The 26,497-nt window shown below is 38.7% G+C and overlaps 1 protein-coding gene across 1 annotated transcript in view; it reads left to right on the top strand.

Annotated features, from left to right (window-relative positions):
- The window catches only part of Dnah8 (dynein axonemal heavy chain 8), a 286,408-nt gene that overhangs the window by 106,755 nt on the left and 153,156 nt on the right, over positions 1-26,497 (top strand). Inside the window, exons 34-44 of the mRNA XM_077801771.1 lie at positions 10-250; positions 3,650-3,849; positions 7,148-7,301; positions 8,715-8,878; positions 10,370-10,472; positions 11,630-11,734; positions 12,100-12,261; positions 14,994-15,218; positions 17,975-18,147; positions 19,150-19,328; positions 25,455-25,642. Coding sequence (XP_077657897.1) covers positions 10-250; positions 3,650-3,849; positions 7,148-7,301; positions 8,715-8,878; positions 10,370-10,472; positions 11,630-11,734; positions 12,100-12,261; positions 14,994-15,218; positions 17,975-18,147; positions 19,150-19,328; positions 25,455-25,642 — 1,894 coding nt within the window. The remainder of the gene's footprint in view (positions 1-9; positions 251-3,649; positions 3,850-7,147; positions 7,302-8,714; positions 8,879-10,369; positions 10,473-11,629; positions 11,735-12,099; positions 12,262-14,993; positions 15,219-17,974; positions 18,148-19,149; positions 19,329-25,454; positions 25,643-26,497) is intronic.

Here is a 26,497-nt window from a genome sequence, read left to right as displayed (position 1 = left end):
TTCTGAAAGGTGTCGTAAGCTTCCCAAGGGACTTAAAGATTGGCAAGCTTATTTAGATCTGAAAAAAAGAATCGATGATTTCAGTGAGTCATGTCCACTGCTAGAAATGATGACCAATAAGGCGATGAAACTGAGGCACTGGGACCGGATCTCCGAGTTAACTGGAACCCCATTTGATGTGGAATCTGATTCTTTTTGTCTTAGAAATATCATGGAAGCACCACTCCTCAAAAATAAGGATGACATTGAGGTACATAAGAACAGAAGTTCTTACCAATATGGTCCTTAAAGAATGGCTTTCTTTTCTGAGAATTGTACAAGTAGACATTTTATTTGATTTTTTATTTAGTTTAATACATAATCATTGTAAGAATTTATGGGGCACAGTGTGATCTTTCAGTACATGTTTGCAATATGTAATGATCAAATCAGGGTAATTTTGCATTTCCATCTCCTCTTCTGATTCTTTGGAAAACATGTAATGGGTTGCTGTGAAGTAATCACCCTGTTGTGCTGTAGAATGAAACTTATTCCTCCTATCCCATTGTGTTTTGGCACCTGTTACCCATCGTCCTCCTATTCCCCTCTGTAGCCAGTAGTAATTAATCCCTATTCTACTCTGTTTTTTTTTTTTAAGCTTTGACATGAGAGAGAACATGTAGTATTTGTCTTGCTGCATCTGGCTCATGGAGGTTTTTGAATTCTTGAGTAGCTTTGGCCCTTATAGTTCTTGAAGCAAGAGGGTTTGAGCTTCTGTTAAGTACTCCATCAAAGTAACTTGTATCAGACATGTTTGTTATGCTTGCTGTGGAAAACTTGATAGTAAAATAGGCTTTGAGATGTGTCATGTACATAAAGCTAGTGTGAGTGTTCGAAAGTGTTAGCATAGAAAGGTGTATGAGTTGGAACTATTGGAACTGTAGGTATGCTCTTGGACTTGTAAGAATAAAATAGTTATGAGGAGAGTTTTAGTAGCCAAGTTAATTATGTAGATTTCTGGAGTATAGGGGTTCTGAAGTACGGATGGTGGTTTGGATGCTTATGACAGGTAATGGTGTTGGGATGCTCTGCTAGAACAAGACGAGGAGCACATTCTGCACGTTATGAATTGACAGTTTGTTAGGGGAATTACTGCTTGTCTTCTATTATGTACCCTTAAAATGCAGACTGATCCTGAGCATTCCTGGCTTTTACAAAATAATCCTGTCACTCAAAGAAATAATATGATTATTCAAAATACATTAATTTTGGAGCCTCTCAATCTGTCCTCCTGTTCCTTAACTGCACATCCACTAAAAAAAAAGTCTGTTTATTCTTGTTGAATTCCTCAGGGCTCTTTTTCTAAATTTTCAACTTGGTGTTAATTATAAAAGTCTATCAGGTTTTTAAAATTTCATCAATTATTACCTTCTTCCTTTCCAAGATTTTTTACTGACCCTTTTTGGTAGCTACATGTTCTTTTTCTACATTGTTTTCAATTTTCTGAATTCTATAGATTCTTAAATCTACATGTATCCTCAGATTTATAATTGTCAAATGTATAGTTTTATAGATGTCTTCACTTATCTCTTTGTGCATCCTAAATGTAAACATTTTGAATTTGTTTTTATTGTTGAAAATTTCAAACTACACAAAAGCAGAGATGCCCTTGCTTCAACAGGATCATCTCATGGCATGATTATTTCGCCTATACCTCCCATCCTCCAACAACTCCAGTTTAGGCACAAAGATTGTTTCCAGATTGTTCCATAAAACTGGACTGATTCCCCCCCCACACCGGTTGTTTTTATGTTAGCTATCCTTCTGAGCATTAGATTGTTTCAAAAATTGTACTTTGTGATTTTTGTTCATTGGGAGGGTTCATTTTGAATGGCAGGAGTTTAAAAAATTTGGCTTACATGATTTGCTAAAAATTGTTTCTTCTGTGTTTTAACTTGTCTTGGCTGGTGGCCTCGTGTTTCCTCTTCCACTACCCATCTTCCCTCAGCCCTGGATCTAGAACCAGGTGTTGTAACAGCAGTTTATCCCCCACTGTCCTATGGGGGAGTAGATCTAGGCACCAGCTGACCTGTTTCAGGTCCTGGATGTCCGGCTGGGTCCCTGTCACTGCATCCCTCTGTACACAGCATCATCTAATCTGGATGACCAGATGGCAGCTGGAGGCAGTGTTTCTAGGCTCCTTCCACAGAGGGAGGGATCTAGACCCAGCCCTGGTTTCTTCTCTCTGATCTATGCTTTTAGTCTCCTATTCCCAGAGCCACCAGAGGCCTGCCCCTTCTGGACACAACCCACAGGTCTGAGCTTCTGCTCTGCCTTCGGGTTTGCATTATCTTGTCCACTTCTCACTTGTGTTTTAAAGCCTGGCTATGTTTGTTTTCTGTTTTCTCTTTTTAAATTTTATCCATCATTCTAAGCCTTTTAGAGAAGAGGAAATATACCACATGACCAGAAATCACCCATATATATGGATTTGGATTTTCTGCCTTCCCCTGCTTTTTTTTTTTTAAACTGTGTATGTACACCAAAAGTTTTCCTTTCAATGCATTTTTGCCCTATTTGTAAATATTACTAAGATACTATTGAAGGAAACAGTTGAAAAAAATCTTGGTGACATCTAATTTTTATGAGGAGGCTTTGTATTTAAAGATGTAGCCAGTCATAGGCTGGTGTTTGAAAATTTATTTAGTAATTATAGGGATTAGGTATTAACTCTTGGTACCCCAGACAGACTCTGGGGACTGTCTGCTCAGAGGCACCCTGCCATGTGCCCTCCCACCAGCCCACTTGGGTTCCTGCTGCTGCAGGATTTCCTGCCTCTATAGGAAGTCTCTTTCCACTCCACTAGGATGTCCTCCTCTACCAAGCCACCCTCTACTGGAACGGTGCCTGCTTCTCAGTGAGAAGCCTTTCCTCTTTGGCAGTGCCCAAGTCAGTTTTGTCTCCTTAGAGCTCACGTGGTTGATGGCACTCATGGCATTTACGACACACTAAATTGTGTCGTGCATATTGGTGGTAACATCTTACACTTTACGTTCCTTTCGATCCTAAGTATGAAGTGGGTTGAGGGATGGTGGGGAAAATATGTCACTTTTATTTTCCCTTGTGAGACTTTTATGTCAAGAATTCTCAGGTAAGTAGGAAAACCCATAAAAAAATAGAGTTTTGTCTTTTAAGCTGAAACAGGTAAGAATATTGGTAATATTTATATGTTACTTGAAATAGATTCACACTATTCTCAATTATTTCTCCCAGCTGACCTCCCAGCTGGGATTATTCCCTGATAGTCAAAAACTCCAGTTAGAAATTTGAGCAAGGATTGGTGGTAGCTCAGTGGTTGACTGCTTGCCTAGCATGCACAGGCTCTGTGTTTGATCCCCAGCACCACAAAAAATTAATAAAACGAAATTAAATTTAAAAAATGATTTATGTTCCATTATCTTATATATGTGGTCCAAGAGAATAATTTGTAGTCGAGTCGTAAGGTTCTGGTGTGAGCCTGCAGTGCAAGAGGCTTGGTTTTCTTACCTGCAAAATGACTTCTTGAACTAGATGGCTTCTGAGTCCCTTCTGAGAGAAAACCTACGATTTTATGACGCATTTAACTTGAGGTTGGAAATGTCATGCTGTATTCTTTGATTTTTCTCTGCAGGATATTTGCATATCTGCCAGTAAGGAAAAAGATATTGAGGCCAAGTTGACTCAGGTGATTGAGAACTGGACCAACCAGAACCTGAGTTTTGCAACATTTAAGGGCAAGGGCGAGCTCCTGCTCAAAGGAACCGAGTCAGGAGAAATCATCACTCTGATGGAGGACAGTTTAATGGTCTTAGGCTCCTTACTAAGCAATAGGTAATTTTATCATTTGGGGAAGAGACTTTAATTTGGTGTTTAGGGTTATAAAATATTAGGTAAACTCCAAGTTTGCAGCTGTGGCACCACATGAATTTCTGCCCTACAAGCGCTAGCTCTCACTTGTTCCAATGAGAACTATTTCACCCCAAAATCATGATCCCCATCCTTTCTTTAATGGTACTCATCTACCCTATCCTATTTTTTCCAGGTATCCCCATCATAATTATACCCCGTCCCATTGGCAGGTTCTCTGAATATCTTGGCTCCGTACTGAAATGTCCTCTTTATTTTATTGTCTCTTTTTTGTTCCCCTGAGTTCTTGTCATTGCTGTCTTTAGCTAACCCTGTTCAAGCATTTGCCCAACGTCTCAGGAAAAGCAAGCTGGCCACACATGAAAGCAATGTACCCATAAGAGGGCTTGGCACTTAGAGACTTGCATTTTTATGGTGAAGAGTGGGGATATCTGTGTCGGTTCCACTGTGGCTCGAATGAGGCCACCATTCATCATTAACAAGCTCAGAGGTACATGTGATCTCAAGCACAGAATTAGGAAATTTCAATGGGAATGTCAAGTCTTTGATCTGGGATTTGCAACCTATATTCTCTTACGTGACTGGACCTTAGTTCCTGGCTGTTTTTTTATCCTAACATACCTAAGAAATATGTCACAACGCCATCATGAACACAGACAATGTCCAGGAAACATGGGGATTCTCATACCCCTTCTCCAGGTTCCTGGTTAATGAATGGCACCTGTGTGGCCTGGCCCCAGGAGCAGCCTTGTATTTGAATAATGTATTAATTGACTGGCTTGAATATATTGAGATCAAAATCCCAGAGTACCTCCTCTGCTCTCAGGGAATCTGAATAGACCTTGCAAAGGTGATCCTAAGATGTTTATTGGTTCCTGGACTTCATGGACAGCTCCCTCCCCATTGCAGATTTTGCCATCCTGACTTCCTGCATGATGACCTCTTGAAGAAGAGGGCGTAGATTGTCCTGAGCTGTGTCTGTGGCCAAGGAGTTCAGGATGTAAATCCTTAAACTTTGTATTTGCTTGGATATAACCTGACGGGTATAATATCTATTTATGGTCCTGGTAAACTCAGCGTTAAACTAGGAAGAGTACCGGATATCTACAAAGTCATCACATTTTGGGAGATTCTCCTCCTAGAGAACTTTGCAGCACCTACTGAAATCTGGAAATCCTGTTCCATTACTAACCACAAACTGACCTCAGAGGAGGCACTGCTGTCCTCTGGGGCTACCTGGATGTGGTTTCAGAAGCCCTAGTGAATCAGTGCTGTTCCCCAGGAAACTCTGGATTCCACATCAAAACTACTTGCCATGGCCATAAACTGAACTTAGCCTCGTGCTGTAACTAAATTTGGGATCCTTACCCGGTAGCTGCCCATCAGTTCTTCCACGGCATCCACTCTGTTTCTTGTGTTTCTCTGTTGAGCTCAGCTTTACGGGTACCTTGTGTTCTTGTAAACACTTCAGTCTTGCACACGTTCCCCCATGGGTGAGGGAAAGGGTTCCCCTCCAGAGGGATGGGCTGGCTGAGAAATTAAAGCTAAGAAAATAATCATATGAAATAACCACAAGACACAGGAAATATGTTTTCGGGGAGCGGGCAGTGACGGGCCAAGCTTAAGAGGCGTGCAGCTTCTAACAAATAAAAGGGCCTGGATGTCTGGTTTATTTGTATCGGCACAGATCAAAAGGATTTGATAGAAAGTTCTTCGAAAAAACAGGATAGAGGTGGGGCCAGGTAGGCTTCTCGGTTCTTAATGGGTCACACCCATCCCCAGTGTTGTAACGGACCTTTTGGCAGTGCTGGTTGGGAGTTCACATGTATCCGGCCATCTCACCAGCAGGGGTGCCTCTGGGAGTTCTCCTATACCAGATCTTCCCGCTCAGTGGCTTTCGTGCTCATCTGGTCCACGCACATTTCACACATGAAATCCCAGATCAAAGACTTGACATTCCCATTGAAATCTCCTAAGTCTATGTTTGCAATCACATGTACCTCTGAGCTTATTAATGATGAATGATGGCCTCATTCGAGCCACAGTGGAACTGACACAGATATCCCCTCTCTTCACCATAAAAATGCAAGTCTCTAAGTGCCAAGCCCCCTCATGGGTACATTGCTTTCATGTGTGGCTTCTCATTCTTCAGCAAACACTGATGACCAGGAAACAGGACCCAGACTGTTTTGGTGTAGCTCTCCTGGATTGCTAGCACTGCAGAATTGTAGTGCCTGGTGGAATTCATGGTCTGTTACTGCCATCTATCCTAGCTGGTGACCTAATGCTGGGTTCACAAAATCTGTCTATTCCAATAACTTAAGAAAATGACAAAGAAAGCATGCAAACACACAGAAGTACCTTTTCAAAATCTGTGATGCCTCTCTGATCTTAAGGGTCTGTGGAAAGAGAGAAAGCCACTGGAATTCTTTATTCTTATATAGGGGACACACAAGGGGAGGTTCCATGGAACATTCTATCCCCCAAAAGGTAAAAGGGGTAGGATTACAAAGGAACAGATGACAGTTCTCAACCCCAGTGGGTGATGGGTGATGCCTACACCTGGAGCCACGCCTTGTTATCTGAGCTGAGGTAATGCTGAAGTTTCTGCAGACCTCAATAATTGTTCAGTGACCCAGGCATCAGGACTTAAAGGTGTGTTCATCCAGGGCAGCTCCTGACAGTTTATGGGTGGAGGTGGGACCTCAAACTTGACACTAATTTTGCTGTAATCTTTCTCTGTCCTCTCCTGATCTTTAAGGATTAGATTTGTTTTGTCGCATTAGAGATGATCTGTCTCTTAGATGAAGATTTCAAGACCATTCATAGAAAGAAAATCCCTGAGTAAAAGTCTCTTTCCACAGAGTAAAGCAAACAGTGGGTTATGTGTCGCTCTCACGGGAAGTCCCCACTTGGCTTAGGCTCACAGAGTCTGGGAAAACCACATTATTCTTGTTATTCTTTTACTGCCAGGAGCAACAGCACAGTTCCTTTGCCAGACCTCCATGCCATAAGACTTGTCCCATTTTTCTATTTTATGACTGACACATGAGAACAATAAGTGAAATCACTATAATTATATAAGCTTTATTAATAAAAAAGCAGACAGATTTCCTTAGTTGTATGATATTTCTGAGAGACTGCCCTTTTAGAACAAAATGTTTATTCCCAAAGAAATGTTTCTCCTGTGATTGACTTTGTTAGGTCACATTATTTACTAATCTTCCTTGAAACATAACATTTTTCCATTCTTGCCTTTTAGATATAATACCCCATTTAAAAAAACTATACAGAATTGGGTGTATAAATTGTCCACTTCCTCAGATATAATTGAAGAGTGGCTAGTGGTGCAGAATCTTTGGGTCTACCTTGAAGCTGTCTTTGTAGGTGGAGATATTGCCAAACAGCTCCCTCAGGTAAATAAGGATTTTGTAAGCCTGATAAAATAATTGGGTATGTGTGACCTGCAAGTCTCTGTGAAAAATGTGTGGTTAAGTTTTGCCCATGCTACTGGTTGGCAAACTCTGGCTGCTTTAAATATAGTTTTATTGGAACACGGCCACATCCACTCATTTGCATATTGTCCATGGTTGCTTTAGCACTATAACAGCAGAGCAGAGTCATTGGAAATACACCGTATAACCCACAAAGTCTTAAATATTTATTATCCAGCCCTTTATGGGGGAAAAAAATGCTCACCTCTGATTTACATTAGCAGAAAGAAGAAACAGTTAGTTTCCAACACTGAAAAATCTTGAGATGAACTATGTGAGGTTACTTTCAAATACAGAACTGTTAAATTATAGTAGTTCATCTCTTCCAAGAGCTAACCTTATAATATTCCTCTGAGAATTGTATTAAGATTAATCTGTATTCTGTAGGCACAAATTAACTCTTAGTAAGTCCTCTACTAGCAGATCAGAAACATACTTTGGGGTAAAGAAATAGCCTGAGAACCTTTGTAATGAAACCTTTGAAACAGCTCCTTTGGGGACTTTTAAGCAAATGTCAATAATTAACTGATGGTTTTAGACTATGAAGGTAACTTTCCTATTAGAAAAATTAAGCCTGAAATAATTAAGCTAGAAATTCCTAAAGGTTTTCTATCTACAAACGGGATCTATATAGGTTATAAATCAAGGACAAAAGGTATTGAAAATACTCGATTTTTTCCTTTGTAATACATTTTTAGAGCACAAAACTAAAACATATTGGTTTTGTTTTTTAATTAGAAAGTTGCATTTTTAATAGAGGCATAATTATGCCAATTTCTAGAGGCATTTTGCAACTGAATGCAAAGTTTCCTATCATCCATAGTAAGTAGAAAGTTTTCATTTGCACAAATGTAAATGAAGCTTTGTTTTGTGTTTTTACTGTTTTTTTTACCCCCTTTTTTTCTTTCTTATCTCCTGCCTGGGGTACCAATGAGTTGTAATTATTCCAAGGACCCTGAGATCAAATTATTTTCATGCTTCTTCACTTTTTGTTCATCGAACCAAAACACCTGGAGTGCTGAATGACTGGATTTGAACTTTAAGTTGATAGCTCTGCAAATTAATCATGTAGCACTTCAAAAAAATGTATTAAACACAAGGAAACAAATAACTGGTAAATCCCATTGTGATGGAGAAGTATTTTTAATAAGAAGCTTTATAAGTTCAGGGTTTTGTGTTCTTCAGAATTAATTCAGTTGAAAAAAAGTGGTTTAAATTACGTAGCCTAAGATTAATCTAGGCTGGTTTGAAGAACTGTAAGAAAGTCCAAACTGAACACTTTGCGTTTTCAATTATCCACATGCTAATCTTTACTCCCTATGGATTTATTTTTAGGAAGCAAAACGGTTTCAGAATATTGACAAGGCGTGGATAAAAATAATGCAGCGAGCTCATGAGAATCCCAATGTGATCAGTTGCTGTGTTGGAGATGAAACCATGGGGCAGCTCTTGCCCCATCTACACGAGCAGCTGGAATTGTGTCAGAAGTCACTTACAGGGTAAGAGCTGACTCTTAAAATGATGCATCATTTTATATGTGATGGTGTTTTATCCCATACAAATTACTAGTATGGACTGCTTTTCTGGTTTTCTGGTGATGGTTGAAGTTGGAATAGGATTTAAAATTTTCACAAAACTTTAGTTTTTCTTAGACTTGTGGTAGGTGAGTGAGGGTATTGTGTTAATTTCCTACCACCTATCACCTTAAGTGCCCTTCAACAGATGAATTGATAAAAAAAAATGCGGTATATCTACACAATACAACCAAAAAGCCATATTACTCAGCCATAAAGAGGAATAACTTTATGACACTTGTCAGTAAATGGGTGGGTCTGGAGACTGTCATGCAAAGTGAAATAACCCAGTTCCCCAAAGCCAAAGATCGAATGTACTCTCTGATATGTGGAAGTGAACCCACAATAAGGGGAGCAGAAGGGAAGAATAGAAGTTCAGTAGATTAGACAGTGTGGAGTGGAGGGCAGGGAGGGGGCATAGGAAAAGGAGACAGTGGAATGAATCTGACATAACTTTCCTATGTATGTATGTGAAAACATCACAGTGAATCCCTTCATCATGTACGTCTACAAGAATGGGGTCCTAACTAGAGTAAGATATATTCCATGCTTGTATAATTATACCAAAATGAATTCTACTGTCATGTATAACAAAAAGAACCAATAAAAAATTTAAAAGACATTATATTAGTTTCCTAAGGATGCTGTGACAAATTATGTGGCTTAAAGCCATAGAAATTTATTCTCTCACAGCCCTAGGGACCAGAAGTCTGAAGTCAAAATTGTCAGCTCCCTCTGAAGGCTTTATGGGAGAATCCTTCCTTGCTGCTCACAGCTTGTGATGGTGTTGGGAGCTCCTTGGCTTGTGGCCACCGAACTCCACTTCCTATGTGGGTTGTTACCTGGTCAGCTCCTTTTCCTCTTTTACAAGGACACTTGTCTTTGGGTTTAAAGCTCATCTGGATCATCTGGATTATGTAGGATGATGTCTTCTCAAGATCCTTAATTTCATTACATCTGCAGAGACCTCCTTTCCTAATATCTCACTTATAGATTGTAGGGAATATTATATGGACATGCCTTCTGGAGGGGCTACCCTTCAGTCCACTACGGGCAGTGGAGTACAGAATTTCACTGAGAGAACAGCTAGTGAGATGAATTCACAGATAATTAAAGAAATTTGTAAATGTTTTTCTTAAAATCGAATTTGCTTTCAATTTCCATTTGAAATAGGATGATGATATAACCCAGTTTGTTCCAGTGACTGCCTCTGTCCTGAGTTAGTGGTTAATGGTCCCCCATGTCATCCTCACAATGTGTGTTGGAGCACAGCCTTTGTTCTCTCTAAAGAGTCCAGAGGTGATACCTGTAGGTGTTTGCTGTTATCTTTTTGAAGATGTTAGTGATGTCTTATGAAAAACATTCATAGTTCAAAAAAAAGGTCACTTGGTAATGTGCTGTTGACTTTATCTGAAGGTATTTGGAGAAGAAGCGGTTATTATTTCCAAGATTCTTCTTTGTATCTGATCCAGTTCTCCTGGAAATCCTTGGACAAGCCAGTGATTCCCATACCATACAGGTACAGTCTTAAGTATCTAGGATTTAAGGTGCTTTTTCAACACCATGTATAATCCAAAACAAAAACAAAGTTAACATCCAAAATGGGCAGACAGGAAAGATGAGCACTAAAGATTATGTTGCTTATAGAACATCCTTTTTACTGTGGATTCTGAGCCTGCCAGTCTCACACAATCCAGTGGCATTGATGATATAGTGTCACCCGCTGTACCCCTGGCTAGCTATGCGACCTTGGCAAGCTTCTTAATTTTCCCGTGCCTTGGTTTCCTTATCTGTAAAGTAAGGACATTAATGGTCTCCACCTTATAGGATCGTCATGAGGATTACATGAGACAATGCAAAAAACAGTACTGCACCCAGTGTGCGCTCGCTGACTGGATTCACCCTGATGAGAATCTTATTCTAAATATTCTTAGACCAAATGGGGTCGTGGTTTAGATTGGTTCTTTTTTCTTCTCAAATGCTTTTAGTCATTTCCAAGAGCAGCACCTCAGGAGGAAGAGACAATCCACATGCCAGGGCATAGGAGGCCTTACCTATCCCAGGCTGTTTCTGGTTTGGGGATCTGGGAATGGCTACTATTTTCTTCCTTGTTGGCTTCCAGGGAGTTGTGGGGGTGAGAAAAGAGAGGAGGGATGTAAACTCTGTGAAAGGCAGAGGGAAAGCTAAGGGCCAAGGCAGGACTGGGCGTGTCTGGGAGGGGAGAGGGCTGCGATGGTATGATTCAGGCTCCATCTGAAGGGAGAAGGGCCAATCTAGTGCCATCGAATTTTGCAGAACTTGGAGAAAACATTCTGTGGGATTTTAAAAAGTGAGCCTCAGAGCTGGGGTTGTGGCTCAGTGGTAGAGCACTTGCATAGCACGTGTGAGGCCCTGGGTTTGATCCTCAGCACCACATAAAAATAAACAAATAAAATAAAGCCACTGTGGCCCTCTACAACTAAAAATATTTTTTAAAAAAATGAGCCTCCAAAGTCATCCAAAGGCCAAAGCAGAGTTGGGTTTTTTTGGTTTGTTTGGTTTTGGTTTTGTTTTGCTTTAGAGGCAGGGAAGTAAATTTTTTATGAAGATAAACAACACTAAGGTTTTTAGAACATCTCCGTGGCTTGTGTGTTGAGCCTCATGTGTCATGTTATCTCTCTGTCATGTTTCTTACAGCCACATCTCCCTGCAGTGTCTGACAACATAAATGAGGTGACATTTCATGCCAAAGACTACGATCGTATGATGGCTGTCATATCAAGAGAAGGAGAAAAAATTCTTGTAATTTGCTTTGGTTATGATTTTGTTATTAAGACTTCTTTAAAAGTTGAGGTTGGGGAGAAGGCAGTGGGCAGAGGGTTAGTAACCTTGGGTTCTAATTCTGTAGCTCTGACCTTCTTACAAACTTGTTTGGTGAAATTATTTAACTTCACTGAGACTCATTTTTATCATTGATAAATGAGAGTCGAGACTAGATGATCTGTATAGTTCCTTCCAATTATGGTAATAGATGATTATACCCATGTTTTACATACCTTGTATAATTATAAAACAATTTGCGTGGAGATATCATGATTTATAAAGTCAAATGTGTGACATTTAAAAATTATTGTCGGTTTGTAATCTATTTGTGTGAATGTTTTTAGTTGGATAGTCCTGTGATGGCCAAGGGTCCTGTAGAGATTTGGCTTATGGATTTATTGAGAGTGCAGATGTCATCCTTGCATAATATAATTAGGTCTGCATTCTATCAAATCAGCGATTCAGGATTTCAACTTTTACCTTTCCTCAGTCACTTCCCAGCACAGGTGAGAAGCATGGTATTTACTAAATATTAATTAATGTTAATTCCCAGTACGGTATTTACTAATGTTAAGAGAAAAGTAAGGGCTGGAGTAGTGGCTTAGCAGTAGAGCGCTTACTTAGCATGTGCAAGGCACTGGGCACTGGGTTCAATTCTTAGCACCACAAGAAAATAAATAAAGTAAAGGTATTGTGTCCAACTACAACTAAAAAAAGAAACATATATTTAAAAAAAAAAAAGAAAGAAAGGGAAATCAGGGGTGGGGTAGGGTGGAGTGAGGGGCTGCTTAGGTGGTGTGGACCTGACAGTGTGCAGGCTGCTGTAGCTTTGGATTAAACTGGCGACCCATCTGTACCCAACCTCATCTCCCCATATCTGCCTGTCAGCCAGCACCATCTACCCAACATCCCCCGGCAAAGTATTCTCCCTTCATTGAGGACATGTGGCAAGACTGAAACCACTTATGGAAAATTTCATCTTCCAGATACACACACACACACACACACACACACACACACACACACACATACACACACACACACACACACACACACACACACGCATGCCAGTTCATAGGTAAATAGGATACTGATGCAGCCCTGGGAATGCACATATATTAAAGGAATGAGCCTGCCTTTTCCTGAGATGAAATCTATCTTGCCTTTTTGTTTCTCTTGACTTCAAGTGATTTAAAGGGTAAATTGGTATACGTGTCAAGGAGGCTTTCTCCTGCAACTAGCATCTTAGAGAGAAGACCTGGAAGAGGCTGGGGGTAGAATGGCTGTTTTCACAAACTGCTCTCATGTCCCGTGTCTCTTAGAAATGCATTGTTATGCATCAAGTAGTATTAAAACCCAATATCAGAAATGAGTTTCATTAAATCTTCATCTCAGATAAATGAAAAATGGTAATTCATGATCTGATCAGAAATAGTATGAGACAGAAGACGAGAACTATCCAAGGAAAATACAGGCAGTTTTTGCCCAAACTATATTTCTTCTGCAACAATTCCCCATAACACGAATTTGAAATCCAACCCACAGTGGAGACAGCAGAGATGTTAAGAAATTACTCATTCAAATTGCATGTGCACAAATATGGAATCAACCTTTATTGGATGGAATATTTTAATATTATGATTTTTGTATTACATAGTATCTTGATAAGTTTTAGTATTCTTATTAGTATTATTACCTTTTTGATAAAGCTTTATAAAGTACTTTATATGGTAAGCTTAGAAAATATCTTCTTAGGTTAAATCAGCATATTTTCCCTCTCCTAGGAAATGCACCCTCTATGTTCTGAAGTCTAATTTAGACCAAGGATTTAGTATTGAGTGGAAAGTAGAGAGCAAGTTCAGAGCCATGGTGAAGTGAAGCAGGGTATAGTAGGAGAGTTGACCAGCTTTCAGGATTTTCTTTATATCCATATATATATATATATATGATATATAAAATATAATGTAAAAATAATGATAGGTGTGTATATGCACATATAATGAATAATATTGATGGTTACTTTTATAATCTTTCCTAGAGCAGAAATTATAGGTGTTAGGTGACACCTATTTACAATTTCTTTATGCCTTCACCAGGATGCCAAGGACAAGCTTCTGCCCTCCACACTTTCTGTCTTCTGTAGTTAACTATAAAAATAGAGACATAGATGACATAGATGGCATGGATATTATAGAAAGAAGATAGGCAGCATATTGTATTTAGAAGATGCAAAGAAACCTTTGGAAAACCTTGCTCAAGGGAAAATACACAGTGAAGAGTTTATTAATTCCATTTGCTTTTCTTGAGAAAGAAAAACAATGGAGGTATCTGGTGATCTCAGGCCCTCTATAAAAACATTTCATAAGCATCTTCTGTAACATTTGCTATAATTTGGATGTGTCAGAAACTTAACCCCAAAGCAATAATATTGGGAATTGGGGTTTAATAAGAGGTGATTACATCATAGGGGCTCTGCCCTCGTGATTAATGAATGTCATTATAGCCAGAGTAGGTTGGTTATCATGTGAGCAGTTTTGGGGGCATATTTGGGGGCTGGGGCTGTAGCTTAGTGGGAGAGCGCTTGCCTAGCATATGAGTGGGTTTGATCCTCAGCAGCACATAAAAAGTGCAATTTAGATATTCTTCCTTTTTAAAAAAATTACATGCCAGCCAGTTGAACAACCATATATATATATTCATTTGTTATTCTGAATGTCTGGAACCAGTTATGTGATATAAACCAGCTAATTATTATTTATTATTTATTTTTAAAAATAAAGGCAGTCTGTTCATCTACAACTACAAAAAAAAAAAAAAAAAGAACATGTTTGGCCCCTTAGCACTAGCTTGCACATGCTCTTGCCCTTCTGCCTTCTGCCATGAGATGATGTAGCAAGAAGGCCTTCACCAGGTCCTGGCTCCTAGATTTTGACTTCCCAGCTCCCAGAACTGTGAGGAATAAATTTCTTTAAAAATTGTCCAGTCTGTGCTATTCTGTTATAACAACACTAAATGACTAAGACAACATATGTAGTTTAATAAACGGTGGCCATTAATTATTTACTTGTGTACATTGAAATAATGAAATATTAATAATTAGGATGTGAGATGTCTGCACTCCCTTTCAGAGTAGTTTCTTGGTTAAAAACAAATAAAATCTGGTTTGTCTTTGTGTGAATAAGTGGCCACTACATCTTATTGTAGATTTGCTTTAAATATTTCTTTACTGGGTTTGCAGGTTGGGCTTCTGGGAATTCAGATGTTATGGACACATGATTCAGAAGAAGCTTTAAATAATGCAAAAGATGACAGGAAAATCATGCAAGTAACCAATCAGAAATTTTTGGATATTCTAAATGTTCTTATTAGCCAGACAACGCATGACCTAAGCAAGTTTGATAGAGTGAAATTTGAAACTCTAATTACCATCCATGTGCATCAGAGAGATATTTTTGATGATTTGGTAAAGTATCTTTTTTCCTATATCAAAGTAATTTAGTGTATTAATGAATAATGAACAGTTAAGGATTATACATATTGCCTAACTTATGTGAACTTTCCATCTTCTTTTTTGTGACTATCTCCATCAACACCTGTGTGGGATAGTTTGAACAACCATATATGTATATTCATTTGTTATTCTGAATGTCTAGAACCAGTTATATGATATAAACCAACAATTATTTTATTAAACGATTATTGGGGATATGACATAGTTGAGGTGGGATGGGTCATGAGCTATGATGGACTAGTTAGGAAAGGCAAGTCCAGATGGAATGCACCAGCTTTAGGGAGCTCTCATGGCTGTTTAATTGATCATCCCATGGTGCTTGATTTGGTCAAGGTTCTGTGGGGAGGAGTAAGTGGGGTGGTTTTGAATTTTCCTTGGAAACTGGAGCTTTGGGGCCCAGCTAGGTTCTTCCAAGGTGGGGATTCTTACCATGGGATAGGGGTCCAGATGGCTTTCATATACCACCACCACCAGCACTCTTTGCCTTTGTTCTACTTAACTGCATCAATCTTAATGATACCTCTTTCCTCATTACAGATACGTAATCCATTACCACTTAGGGCTCTTTTTAGAGAATATGATCACAGACTACCTATTTTAAAAGTTCCAGTCAGATAAATTGCATTTATTGAAGACTATTTGAAGACATGGAGTCAGTCATCTGTTCTTTTGCAATCTAGATACTCCTTCTTTTTTAAAAAAATTACATGCCAGCCAGTTGCATTGGCATCACCTGGGAGCTTATTAGAACAATAGAGTCTCTATCTAGTCTTCCTCCTCCTACCCCAGACCTACTGAAATCAGAATCTAAGGTTTAACAAGGTTCCCAGGTGATTCATATACATATTAAAGTTTAAGAAAAACTACTGTAGGATTTTTCTCTGGATCAAACTAATCAGAAGGCTGCATACTTAACCATACTGCCTTTCACAGACTTGTTTTCACTGAATTGCAATTACCCTTATACTTTTACTTTCAATTAAGTCCACCTCTAGAAACCCTGGAGTTGAATCCATTATTGTATCTGCTATGAAACTACTATGGAGGACCATTTTTGCATCTCTGACTTCTAAAGCTTAAGACCCATGGAAGAAATTTCTTGTAAAACTAAGAGCTGGGTTGAAGCTGTAGCTCAGTGGTAGAGTGCTTGCCTAGCACATACGAGGCCCTGGGTTTGATTCCAGCCCCACAAACTAATAAAAAATCAAGAACAAAAAAACCCTAAGTGCTGAGCAGAGCTTTACTTTCATGTAGAATGGATTAAAAAAATTTAAAAGCTCATAAAACAAAAACTACAAAACAGTTTTTGTCTTAATTACCACTAGCCTCACATTAAGTTTGCATCTTGACTGCAATAAACCTTCCTGGCCGGCGTATGTTATCTGCAACTTTCCCATGTGTCATGCTTACAACATTGTAATACATGTTAAGTCAGAACTTAATGAATACATTAGCTGTTCTTTTTATCCTCCACCTCCTTCTTACCACCTTAGTGGATTTTGAATGCACCTTGCTGACTGCATCTTGGTGGCTCTGGATCCTTTATTATAGCAGAGTCCCTGGGGATGGGCCCAGACTGTTTGCTGAAAGGAGCTCTTTGAAGGTGATGACTACAAATGGTGCTTTAGGTGGAAAGCCAGCACCCCTAACTGGAGGGGGACGCATGGTCATAAATAACGCTACGAACAAAAAAATGGCAAAAAACAAGACTACTAATAGCAAGACATAGGGACACCTGGTCAGAGGAAAGCTGAACATGAGCGGCCAGAGGTCCATTCCTTAGCGTCAGCTGAATGATGTGGAAGTGGGCCTGCTGGGTTTAAGAGCAGTGAAGAGGACCACATGCCACTTTCCTGAGTGGGCAGGACTAAGGTCTCTTCAGGTTTACCAGTGAAAAGTCATGAAGCACCTCAGAATGCAGTTGGTGGAATGGAGTTTCTACAGGTGTTTGCCTGGTTTATGTCTATTCTATTTGACCCAGCCTAATACCAAGCACAAGAAAGGAATCAATAAACATTCACTAAATGAAGATAAATGAAGATTCATTAAGTGAAGATAACAGAGCTTGCATTCCAACAGATATATGCTGAAGACCAGGCAGGTCAGGTGGCGTAGCCATAGTGCTGGTGCAGGAAGATTTGTGCCACTATAACCATGCATTTTCTTGTTTCATATCTTTAGTGGCTTCCAACTGCCATGAAGACCCTCCCTCAAACCCTCCCCATGGCCCGACAAAGCCCCAACTCTCATTCTCAGTTGTACTGACCTTTTTTCAGTTCCTTGAACAAGCTAAGTAGATCTTCTTAGATTTTTGCCCTTTATGTCCTTGGCTAATCTCAACTATTTATCCAGGTTTGAGTTTAGATGTTCCTTCCCCTGAGTGCCCCTCTCTGACCCCCTAGACTAGATTAAGGCCTCTTGCTACATATTTTCATGAACTCTGAATTTCTCTGGCAGAGTATTTTTTCATACTGTGTTGAAATTCCTGGTTTCACTGTTGTCTTTTGTCTTTTTCTTTGGTCAGAAGGCAGGAACCATATCTGTCTTTGTTCACCCAGCCTAATACCAAGCACAAGAAAGGAATCAATAAACATTCACTAAGTGAAGGAGAATCAGTTCATGAACAATTGAACAAAAACTGCCTATAAGCTTGAATTTTAGGCTATTGCAATGCAGTATGTCACTTTTTTTGTATTTATGTTTTTAAGGTAAAAATGCACGTCAAGTCAGTTACTGATTTTGAATGGCTGAAACAGAGTAGATTTTATTTTAAGGAAGATTTGGATCAAACTGTGGTATCTATTACAGATGTTGATTTTGTTTACCAAAATGAATTTCTGGGATGCACTGATCGCCTTGTTATCACTCCGTTAACAGATAGGTAGGAAACTCAGTTCTTGTCATTCTATTTTGTAATTAAATAACATGCTTAAAATTGTTTTATAATTGTATTTGAAATATTAACAAGCATATTGCTGTCATGTTGGGCCTGTGCCAGCTCATCAAAGCCAGTCTTAACAATGCAGTAACCTTAGATGTTACTTAAATGAACACGCACATTAAATTTTTATGAAGTAGGAAAAAAGTGAAAGAATAAAAGCAAGTTTGAATGTTAACAGTGAGCAATTTAATAATGAATTTTAGACTGCAAGACAGAAAAATAGCCTGAGAACTATAAAGGAAGTTATTACTATTGCAAAGAAGGAGATGCCTTGAATATCATCTAATTCAGTCTCCAGGATTTTTTTCATATTTAGAAATTGATACCTACAGTGAAGTTTCTTGACCAAGCGGAATGATTAGTCAGTAATAGATCCCCTTACATTTCTTTCCAGTATTTGACACAGGGCAAGAACTGGGAATTTTTTATCTTTGTCTATCTCTCTACGCTCAGTTCAATATGCTGTGCATAGAAAGCACTCAGTGTTTGTAGAATTAACTTAAATTGGGATTTAAAACAGTTAGTTAAATGTTTAAGTAGGTCTGTTTCCAGGTAAAATTATGATACAATCAAATTATGTCTTCAGCCTCCTCCTGACTTCTCCAACCCCTCCTTTGTTTGATCCCCTTTTTTATGTGGGTTTCTCAAGCTTTAAAATAAGTAGCCCAGGCTGGGGATGTGGCTCAAGTGGTAACGGGCTCGCCTGGCATACGCGGGACTCTGGGTTCGATCCTCAGCACCACATAAAATAAAATAAAGATGTTGTGTCCACCAAAAACTGAAAAATAAATATTAAAAAAATTCTCTCTCTCTCTCCCTCTTCTCTCTCTCTCTCTCTCTCTCTCTCTCTCTCAAAAAAAAAATAAGTAGCCCATTCTCATCACCTTGCCCTTTTACTTGTTATTGTGCACACACAAAGCCTTGTCTGATTGACACTTGCAGATGCTACATCACCCTAGCCCAGGCTTTGGGAATGAACATGGGAGGTGCTCCGGCAGGACCTGCGGGCACTGGCAAGACAGAAACCACCAAAGACATGGGCAGGTGTTTGGGGAAGTATGTGGTCGTGTTCAACTGCTCAGATCAAATGGATTTCAGAGGGCTTGGAAGGATTTTCAAAGGCAAGTGTGAAATAATGCTCATTATTTTTTGACATAAATCTAAAATGATATGCCAAGTAACTAACATTAGTGTGGGTTGAGCTATAGGATATTGTTCTTTTTTTTGGATCAAAAGTGGCTTGATACGATCATTTTCATGGGTTTATTGCTGGTGTTATAGTCCATGTATTGAATGAGTATTGGATTATGAAAGTGGAATCAATATATAATGGACTGAAATAGCAATGGAGAAGGTAAGATCATGATAGCAAATTGGTGACACGTCATTCCCTCCCTGTGTGAAATCCCGCTGAACTGAAACATTTTTTTAAAAGCTTAGCAACCCTGGAAAGTAAGAAGAGAGTGCCCATTTGCAGTTGGAAAATTTTGAGAAAATCCTGGAAGGTAGGTAATAGGTGATTTTAGATTGTCAGAAAACAAAAACAAACGAAACGTTCAAGGGCATTTCAGCTTCAGAGCTCAGTCCTTAGAAATCTCTTTAGATATCTGTATGCATTCTCTTGGTGATCTCGGGCAAACCCAAGCTTTAAATACCATCTGTAGGAGCTGGGGTTGTGGCTCAGTGGCAGAATGCTTGCCTAGCATGTGTGAGGCATTGGGTTCGATTTTCAGTACCACATATAAATAAATTAAATAAAAATCCATTGATAACTAAAAATATTTTAAAAAATATCATCTGTAGGATGACTCCCAAATTTATGTCTCTTGGAAACTCTGTAAATGTAAAATGTAAATGCCAACTTAACACCTCCACTTAAAAGTGTAATAGGTCCAAATTCCCCACATCCAGCACCAAACTCTTGAGCTCTCTCTGTTTCTCTCTCTTCCTTAGCCTTCTTCATTTTCCACTCCATTCTTCTAGGTGCTCAAGAAAACTCCTTTACTCCTCTGTTTTCTCTCTTGTTTACATTCAACCTGTCAGCAAACACTGTTGGCTTTACTTTCAAAGTGTACCCCACATCTAACACCCTCGTCTCACTGGACCATTTCAGTAAGCCTCCTAACTGGTCTCCCTGTTGACCCTTTTCCCTTCTGTTCTAGTCTCCAAGCTGCACCTTGGTGATGCTTCTACATGTAAGTCAGACCCTGACACTCTGCTGCTGAAAGCTGTGCAGTGGCTTCACTCATAGTAAAAGCCAAATTCCTTACAGTGGTCCTGTTGTCCTACATGCTCACCCCTACTCCTTCCCGGGTCCCCAGTGCATTGCTCTGGCCTCTGACCTCACCTCCCAGTGCTTTTCCCTCACTCTCTTTCCCATAATCTTATTGACCTTCCTGATGTTGCTTAGACACCTGAAGCATACTCAACCCCCAGAGACCCTACCTGCTGTTTGTTACATTCTTTTCCCAGATCTCTCTCCACGTGGCTCACTTTATAAAGGACATCCACAGCATACCGGGCTGAAAATTTGAAAGGTTTCTCTTTGAGATGAAGTGTAAGACAAGGATTGTCATTATCATAACTTCTGTTCATCAGGGCATTATAATTCTAGCCAGTGGTGTAGAGAACAACAGCAGGAACCACAAAAATACAAAGATGAGGAAGAAAGGATAAAATATAGGAAGAAATATAAAATAAGAAATAAGGAAGAAATGTAAAATTTCATTATTTCAAATGATGTGGCCGCTATAAAAAATTTAACAAATCTATAGAAAAATAGAAATTAGAAAGGTTACTAGAATATAAAGTTATATAAATCAATTTTATGTCTACAAATCACAAAAAAAGTTAGAAAATGAAATTTTCAGAAATATGTTCTTTAGAACATAATTGAGAGAGTGTGATATTGGGTGGGAATGGATAACTAGACCAGGGTAATATAGTAGAGATGCAGAAACAGGCCAAGGACACTTGGCATATGGATAAATGGTAGTGTAAATCAGTGATGAAGAGTTGGACTTTATAGTAAATTGTTCTGGGATAACTGGTGAGTAATACTTATCAGAGGGATTGGATCCCTGCTTCATACCATACATAAAAAAAATCAGTTTGGGGGCATAAATGCCTATATGTGGAAAGCAAAACTATATAGTTTTCATAATGGAAAATTTTTTAAAATTAAAAAAAAACCTCACAAACCATAGAGACAATGGTTCACTTGCCTCATTGAAGTTTAAAGCTTTTGTTCATCAGTGGATACCAAAAAGAAAGTGGAAAGCCATGCCAGAAATTTGGAAAAGGCATTTTTCACAGGAAAAGAAATTTTATATTTCTTTCTACAAGGGGTTGTATCTTATATATGTATATATATGGTCTACAAATCAATGAGAAAATATAATAGAAAAATGAGGAAAGAGCATTTTGCAGATGAAGAAAATAGACAGCAACCAAGTAATGTATATCATGATGAGATTCCCTTTTGAACTTAACACACAAACAAAAACTTAATTGTGCCATTGTTGACCTTGGGCAGAGATGTAAGACAACAGAAACACTGTCCACCCCCTGCTGGGAGTGTAAGATCTTTTGGGAAGTCAGTCAACATCAGTTTAAAAGGCATGTACACATTGACATCATGTTTTCCTGGCTACCCAACTCTTGGTATATATTCAGATGAACAGTGCTTTGTACCATGGCATGTGTGAATGTTCACGGCAGCATCACACGTAACAGCAAATAAGTGGAGACAACCCTGCGCGTCTGCTGTGGTAGCCTGGATACGTAAATTGTGAACATGTCATTTATACGTTACATACAAAGGAAGGAAAAATATATATTAGATTTTATTTAACAATGCTGCACAGCATCACAAATGAGTAACTACAACGAGATGCATTGATAGAGACATATCACACATAGTATTTATTTTGAAATCAGTTTTATTTTTAATATTGACATGTAATATTTATATTTATTTATTACATTGTTGTAATTCAATACATGTATGCAATGTGTAATGATTGAATCAGGGTAGTTATCACTTTCTTTCTTCAGATACTTTCATTTCTATGCCTTGGGATCTTTCTTCTCCTCTAGGTAATTTGAAATGTGTCATTAACTCTTGGAGACTCCAGTTGCCCTATTGTGCTATATGACATCAGAACTACTCCCTCTGCACTGTTATGGTGCCCATGCTCAGCCCTCTCCCATCCCCTCACTCTTCCCCTTTCTGCCCTTTATTGATCTTCTCTATTCTCCTCTCTACTTTTCTTTTTCAGCTTCTGCAAATGAGTAAGAACATGTGGTATTTATAATTATATATATGTCTAATTTGTTGTGAAGGAAGCAAGTCTTGTAAGAACACACAGAATATGATCAAATTTATTTAAAATTAAAATTATTTAACATGCTAGATAGGTAAAATAAAAAATAAATAATATACACCTATATTATTATATCATTTCATATTACATATTATCATTGTACATTATTATATTATTATTATGTGTATTCTATACACACACACACACACACACACATATGTAGGTTGTTTTAAAAATGATGATTTTTCCACGAAGTTCAGATTGGCAGCCATCCCTCTTGGGTTGGGGAGAGGGAGCAGCAGCTGGGGAGAAAGGCTGGAACTTCCCTATGATGTGTTAAATATCAGGAGTTCACTCATCCAGCCATTACTTTAAATGGGATGATCAGGGTGATCTTGTCTCAATATTTTAGTCTTTATTTGATATTTCTCCACTTAAAAAGGAGAAGACAGCTAGCATGGTGGCTCATGCCTGTAATTCCAGTGGCTTGGGAGGCTGAGGCAGGGGGATCATTAAGTTCAAGGTCAGCTTCTGCGATATAGTGAAACTCTATCTCAAAATAAAAAATTTAAAGGACTTGGGGAGCTGAGGATGGAGCTCAGTGGTATAGCACTTGCTTAGCATGCATAAAGCCCTGGGTTTGATTCCCAGCACCATAAATAAGTAAACAGGCTGGGAATGTAGCTCAGTGGTAAAATGCCCCTGGGTTCAATACCCAGTGGTCCAAACTCAATAAATAAATAGGAGGAGAAGAAAACATAAACTATCGACTGGAAGAAGAATATTTTAGCATGTATAACTATCAAAAGATTAATATCCAATATTTAAAAGATTCTCCTTAAATCATTTAAAAAAAGCAAAATGAAACAATAATGAGATGCCATTCTCGCTCCTACCATATTGGTAAAAATGGACAAATATGGCAAAATCACTATAGTTAGAATGTGTAGTAATCTCACCGCTGCTCAGTGCTGCTCTGGGTGTGCAATGTGGTAGAACTGCCTCACAAGGAGAGTTTGGTAGCATTTGGCACATCTTCTTTGACTTAGAATTTCCACTCCTCACATGCAAGACTGCTGCATTGTTATTGCAAATCATTAGCAATAACCCCAATGCCCTTTGAGAATAGCATGAATTTTTAAACTGGCATATTTATACAACAGAACACTGTACAATATAGCCCTCCAAAGATCTACGGCACTGGATTAGATCTGCATGTATCACCATAGGTAAATCTCAGAAAAACAATATTGAGCAAATCAAATCACAGGAGGATATATTCAGTATACTTTACAGATAGACATACATAAATTTTGGACAAGCAAATTATGTAGTTTCCACAAATGCAAGCAAAAGAGCAATATTTTAAAACCATCCAGAGGAACCATTGATGTAAAGTTCAGGATAAAGTTACCTCTGAAGAAGGAGGGTGTATGAATGTAAGGGGACATTCATGAACTTGAACTTCTAAAAATCCTATTCTTTAGAATGATATCTGAAGTAGGAAAGATTTGATGAATAGGTACATGGTTGTTCTTTATATTGTTTCTCAAAATTGTTGGCATGTTGGAAAAAACATTCCCAAGAGTCATTTTCTGATCAGAGAGAAGGGTACTTCTGTAGATGACTCCTGGTCACAGAGTTGGAAGATGATCGAGAGAAGCAGAATAGAGCACAAGGTAACCCTGGAAGGTCAGGATTATCATATAGAGGGCGGAGAAAAAGAAAAGGAAGTGGCTTTGTCCCCAGTGTTTTTCTTTCATATAAAAAGTGTGACACAGCTCTCTGAAGTGGGAGCCAGATAGGTCCACCTCAGATGGGGGCTCAGGCCAGAGAGGCAGGGTCATGTACAGTGGGTTAGATGACAAGCCCCAAGTCTAAGGGGGAAGCTCTCCTGCCTCTTCCTTCCCTTTCTCTAAAGCACCAATGACAGGCATGCACCCTGCAAACAAGGATTTGCCTTTGAGATGAGTAAAAAAACCACTGAAAAACCATTATACAGAGATAACAGTCTTATGAAGTATTTGAAGAACTTAGGAAGGCTTCCCCAGCCAGTGAGGAGACCTACTGGAAACAGAAGAGAACTCAACAGTCAGTAAAATTCATAGCTTCAGAGAGATTCAGGAATTGATCACGTTCCACCAATGAAAGGAAAACAAATTGATATGAGACAATAATTGGAATTCTTGGAAATTGAACATGCATATTAGCAGAATACCCAGCCAAGAGATTATACTGTAAAGGCAGAAAGAGATGGAAAGTTTAATGGAAGAACTGAAGGATCACAGGGATAGATAGATAAATTCTATCATCCTTGCAATGGATATTCCCAAGGGAGAGAAAAGAAAGACTGGGGGTGGGCAATAATAAAAGTCATAGAGCCCCTCACATAGCTGAAGGTAATGATGGTTTTCATCCTTACAGAGAGAGGGGGGCAATGTTCATGATAGCCAGGTCTGCCTTTGTGCTGGGTTTTGTGAGAAATAAATTAAAATCCCTTTGGTCTTCCTCTTTCTCATCCTGCATCCTTACATTTCTATCTCACTGCAATAAAAAAAGAACAGAGAGCTCTGACCCAGGTGGGGCATCCCTTATTTTGTCATTTCCCCCAAACACTATGGCTCCTTCCATTGTCATCTCACTTCAGGACTGGGCCAAACTAAACCCACCTCCAGCGTCCCTGAATGATGTGTTCATACTTTGATTTTGACAGTGTGCTATTTTCATTGTTTTGGTGATGACATACAAATAATTAAGGATCTCCTTATCATTGGAATTCAATATGTCTTTGTAAAGAGGCAGATATGAAATTTTACATAAGTGTGTTTGCATATATGTTTGAAAGCACCTTGGAGAAATGATTGCTATCACGAAGGTGGATGGTGGAGTAAAACTTTACAAATTAACTGTTTTTCATGCCAGGTCTTGCACAGTCGGGTTCCTGGGGCTGTTTTGATGAGTTTAACAGAATTGAATTGCCTGTATTATCAGTGGCGGCACAACAAATTTATATTGTTTTGACAGCGAGAAAAGAGAGGAAAAAACAGTTCATATTTTCTGATGGTGATTGTGTTGATTTAAATCCAGAATTTGGAATCTTCTTAACAATGGTAAGAACACAGGCTTCAGATTCAATTTGATTAGTCTAATTGTTACAGAGTCAAGTATTTATGTATTAGTCATTAAGTAACTATCCAGGAGTCATGAACGCTCTGTTTTTTTTTTTTTTTGTTTTGTTTTGTTTTAGTTGTAGATGGACACAATACCTTTATTTATTTACTTACTTATTTATATGTGGTGCTAAGGTTCAAACCCAGTGCCTCACACATGCTAGGCAAGTGCTCTACCACTGAGTGACAACCCCAGCCACCATGAAATCTTTTTTTTTTAATTTAAAATTTTAATTTTTTATTGTAGTTAGACACGATACCTTTATTTTATTTATTTATTTTTTATGTGGTGCTGAGGATCAAACCCAGGGCCTCACCCATGCCAGTCAAGCATTCTACCGCTAAGCCACAACCCCAGCCTATCCCATGAACTCTTTTTTTTTTTTTTTGTTCTTTTAAAATTTTTTTTTTTTATTGTTGGTCGTTCAAAACATTACATAGTTCTTTTTTTTTTTTATTGGTCGTTCATAACATTACATAGTTCTTAATACATCATATTACACGGTTTGATTCAAGTGGATTATGAACTCCCGCTTTTACCCCATATACAAATTGCTGTATCACATCAGTTTCCCTTCCATTGATTGACATATTGCCTTTCTAGTGTCTGATGTATTCTGCTGTCTGTCCTATTGTCTACTATCCCCCCTCCCCTCCCCTCCCCTCCCCTTTTCTCTCTCTACCCCTTCTACTGTAAATCATTTCTTCCATTTGTATTCTCTTGTCTTACCCCTCCTTTCCTCTTATATGACATTTTGTATAACCCTGAGGATCGCCTTCCATTTCCATGCAATT

The sequence above is a fragment of the Urocitellus parryii genome, chromosome 8, assembly GCF_045843805.1.
Source record: "Urocitellus parryii isolate mUroPar1 chromosome 8, mUroPar1.hap1, whole genome shotgun sequence".
NCBI classification, from domain to species: domain Eukaryota; kingdom Metazoa; phylum Chordata; class Mammalia; order Rodentia; family Sciuridae; genus Urocitellus; species Urocitellus parryii.
The sequence above is the reverse complement of the archived record's forward strand: the minus strand, read 5'-3'. Positions and strand labels throughout refer to the sequence as shown.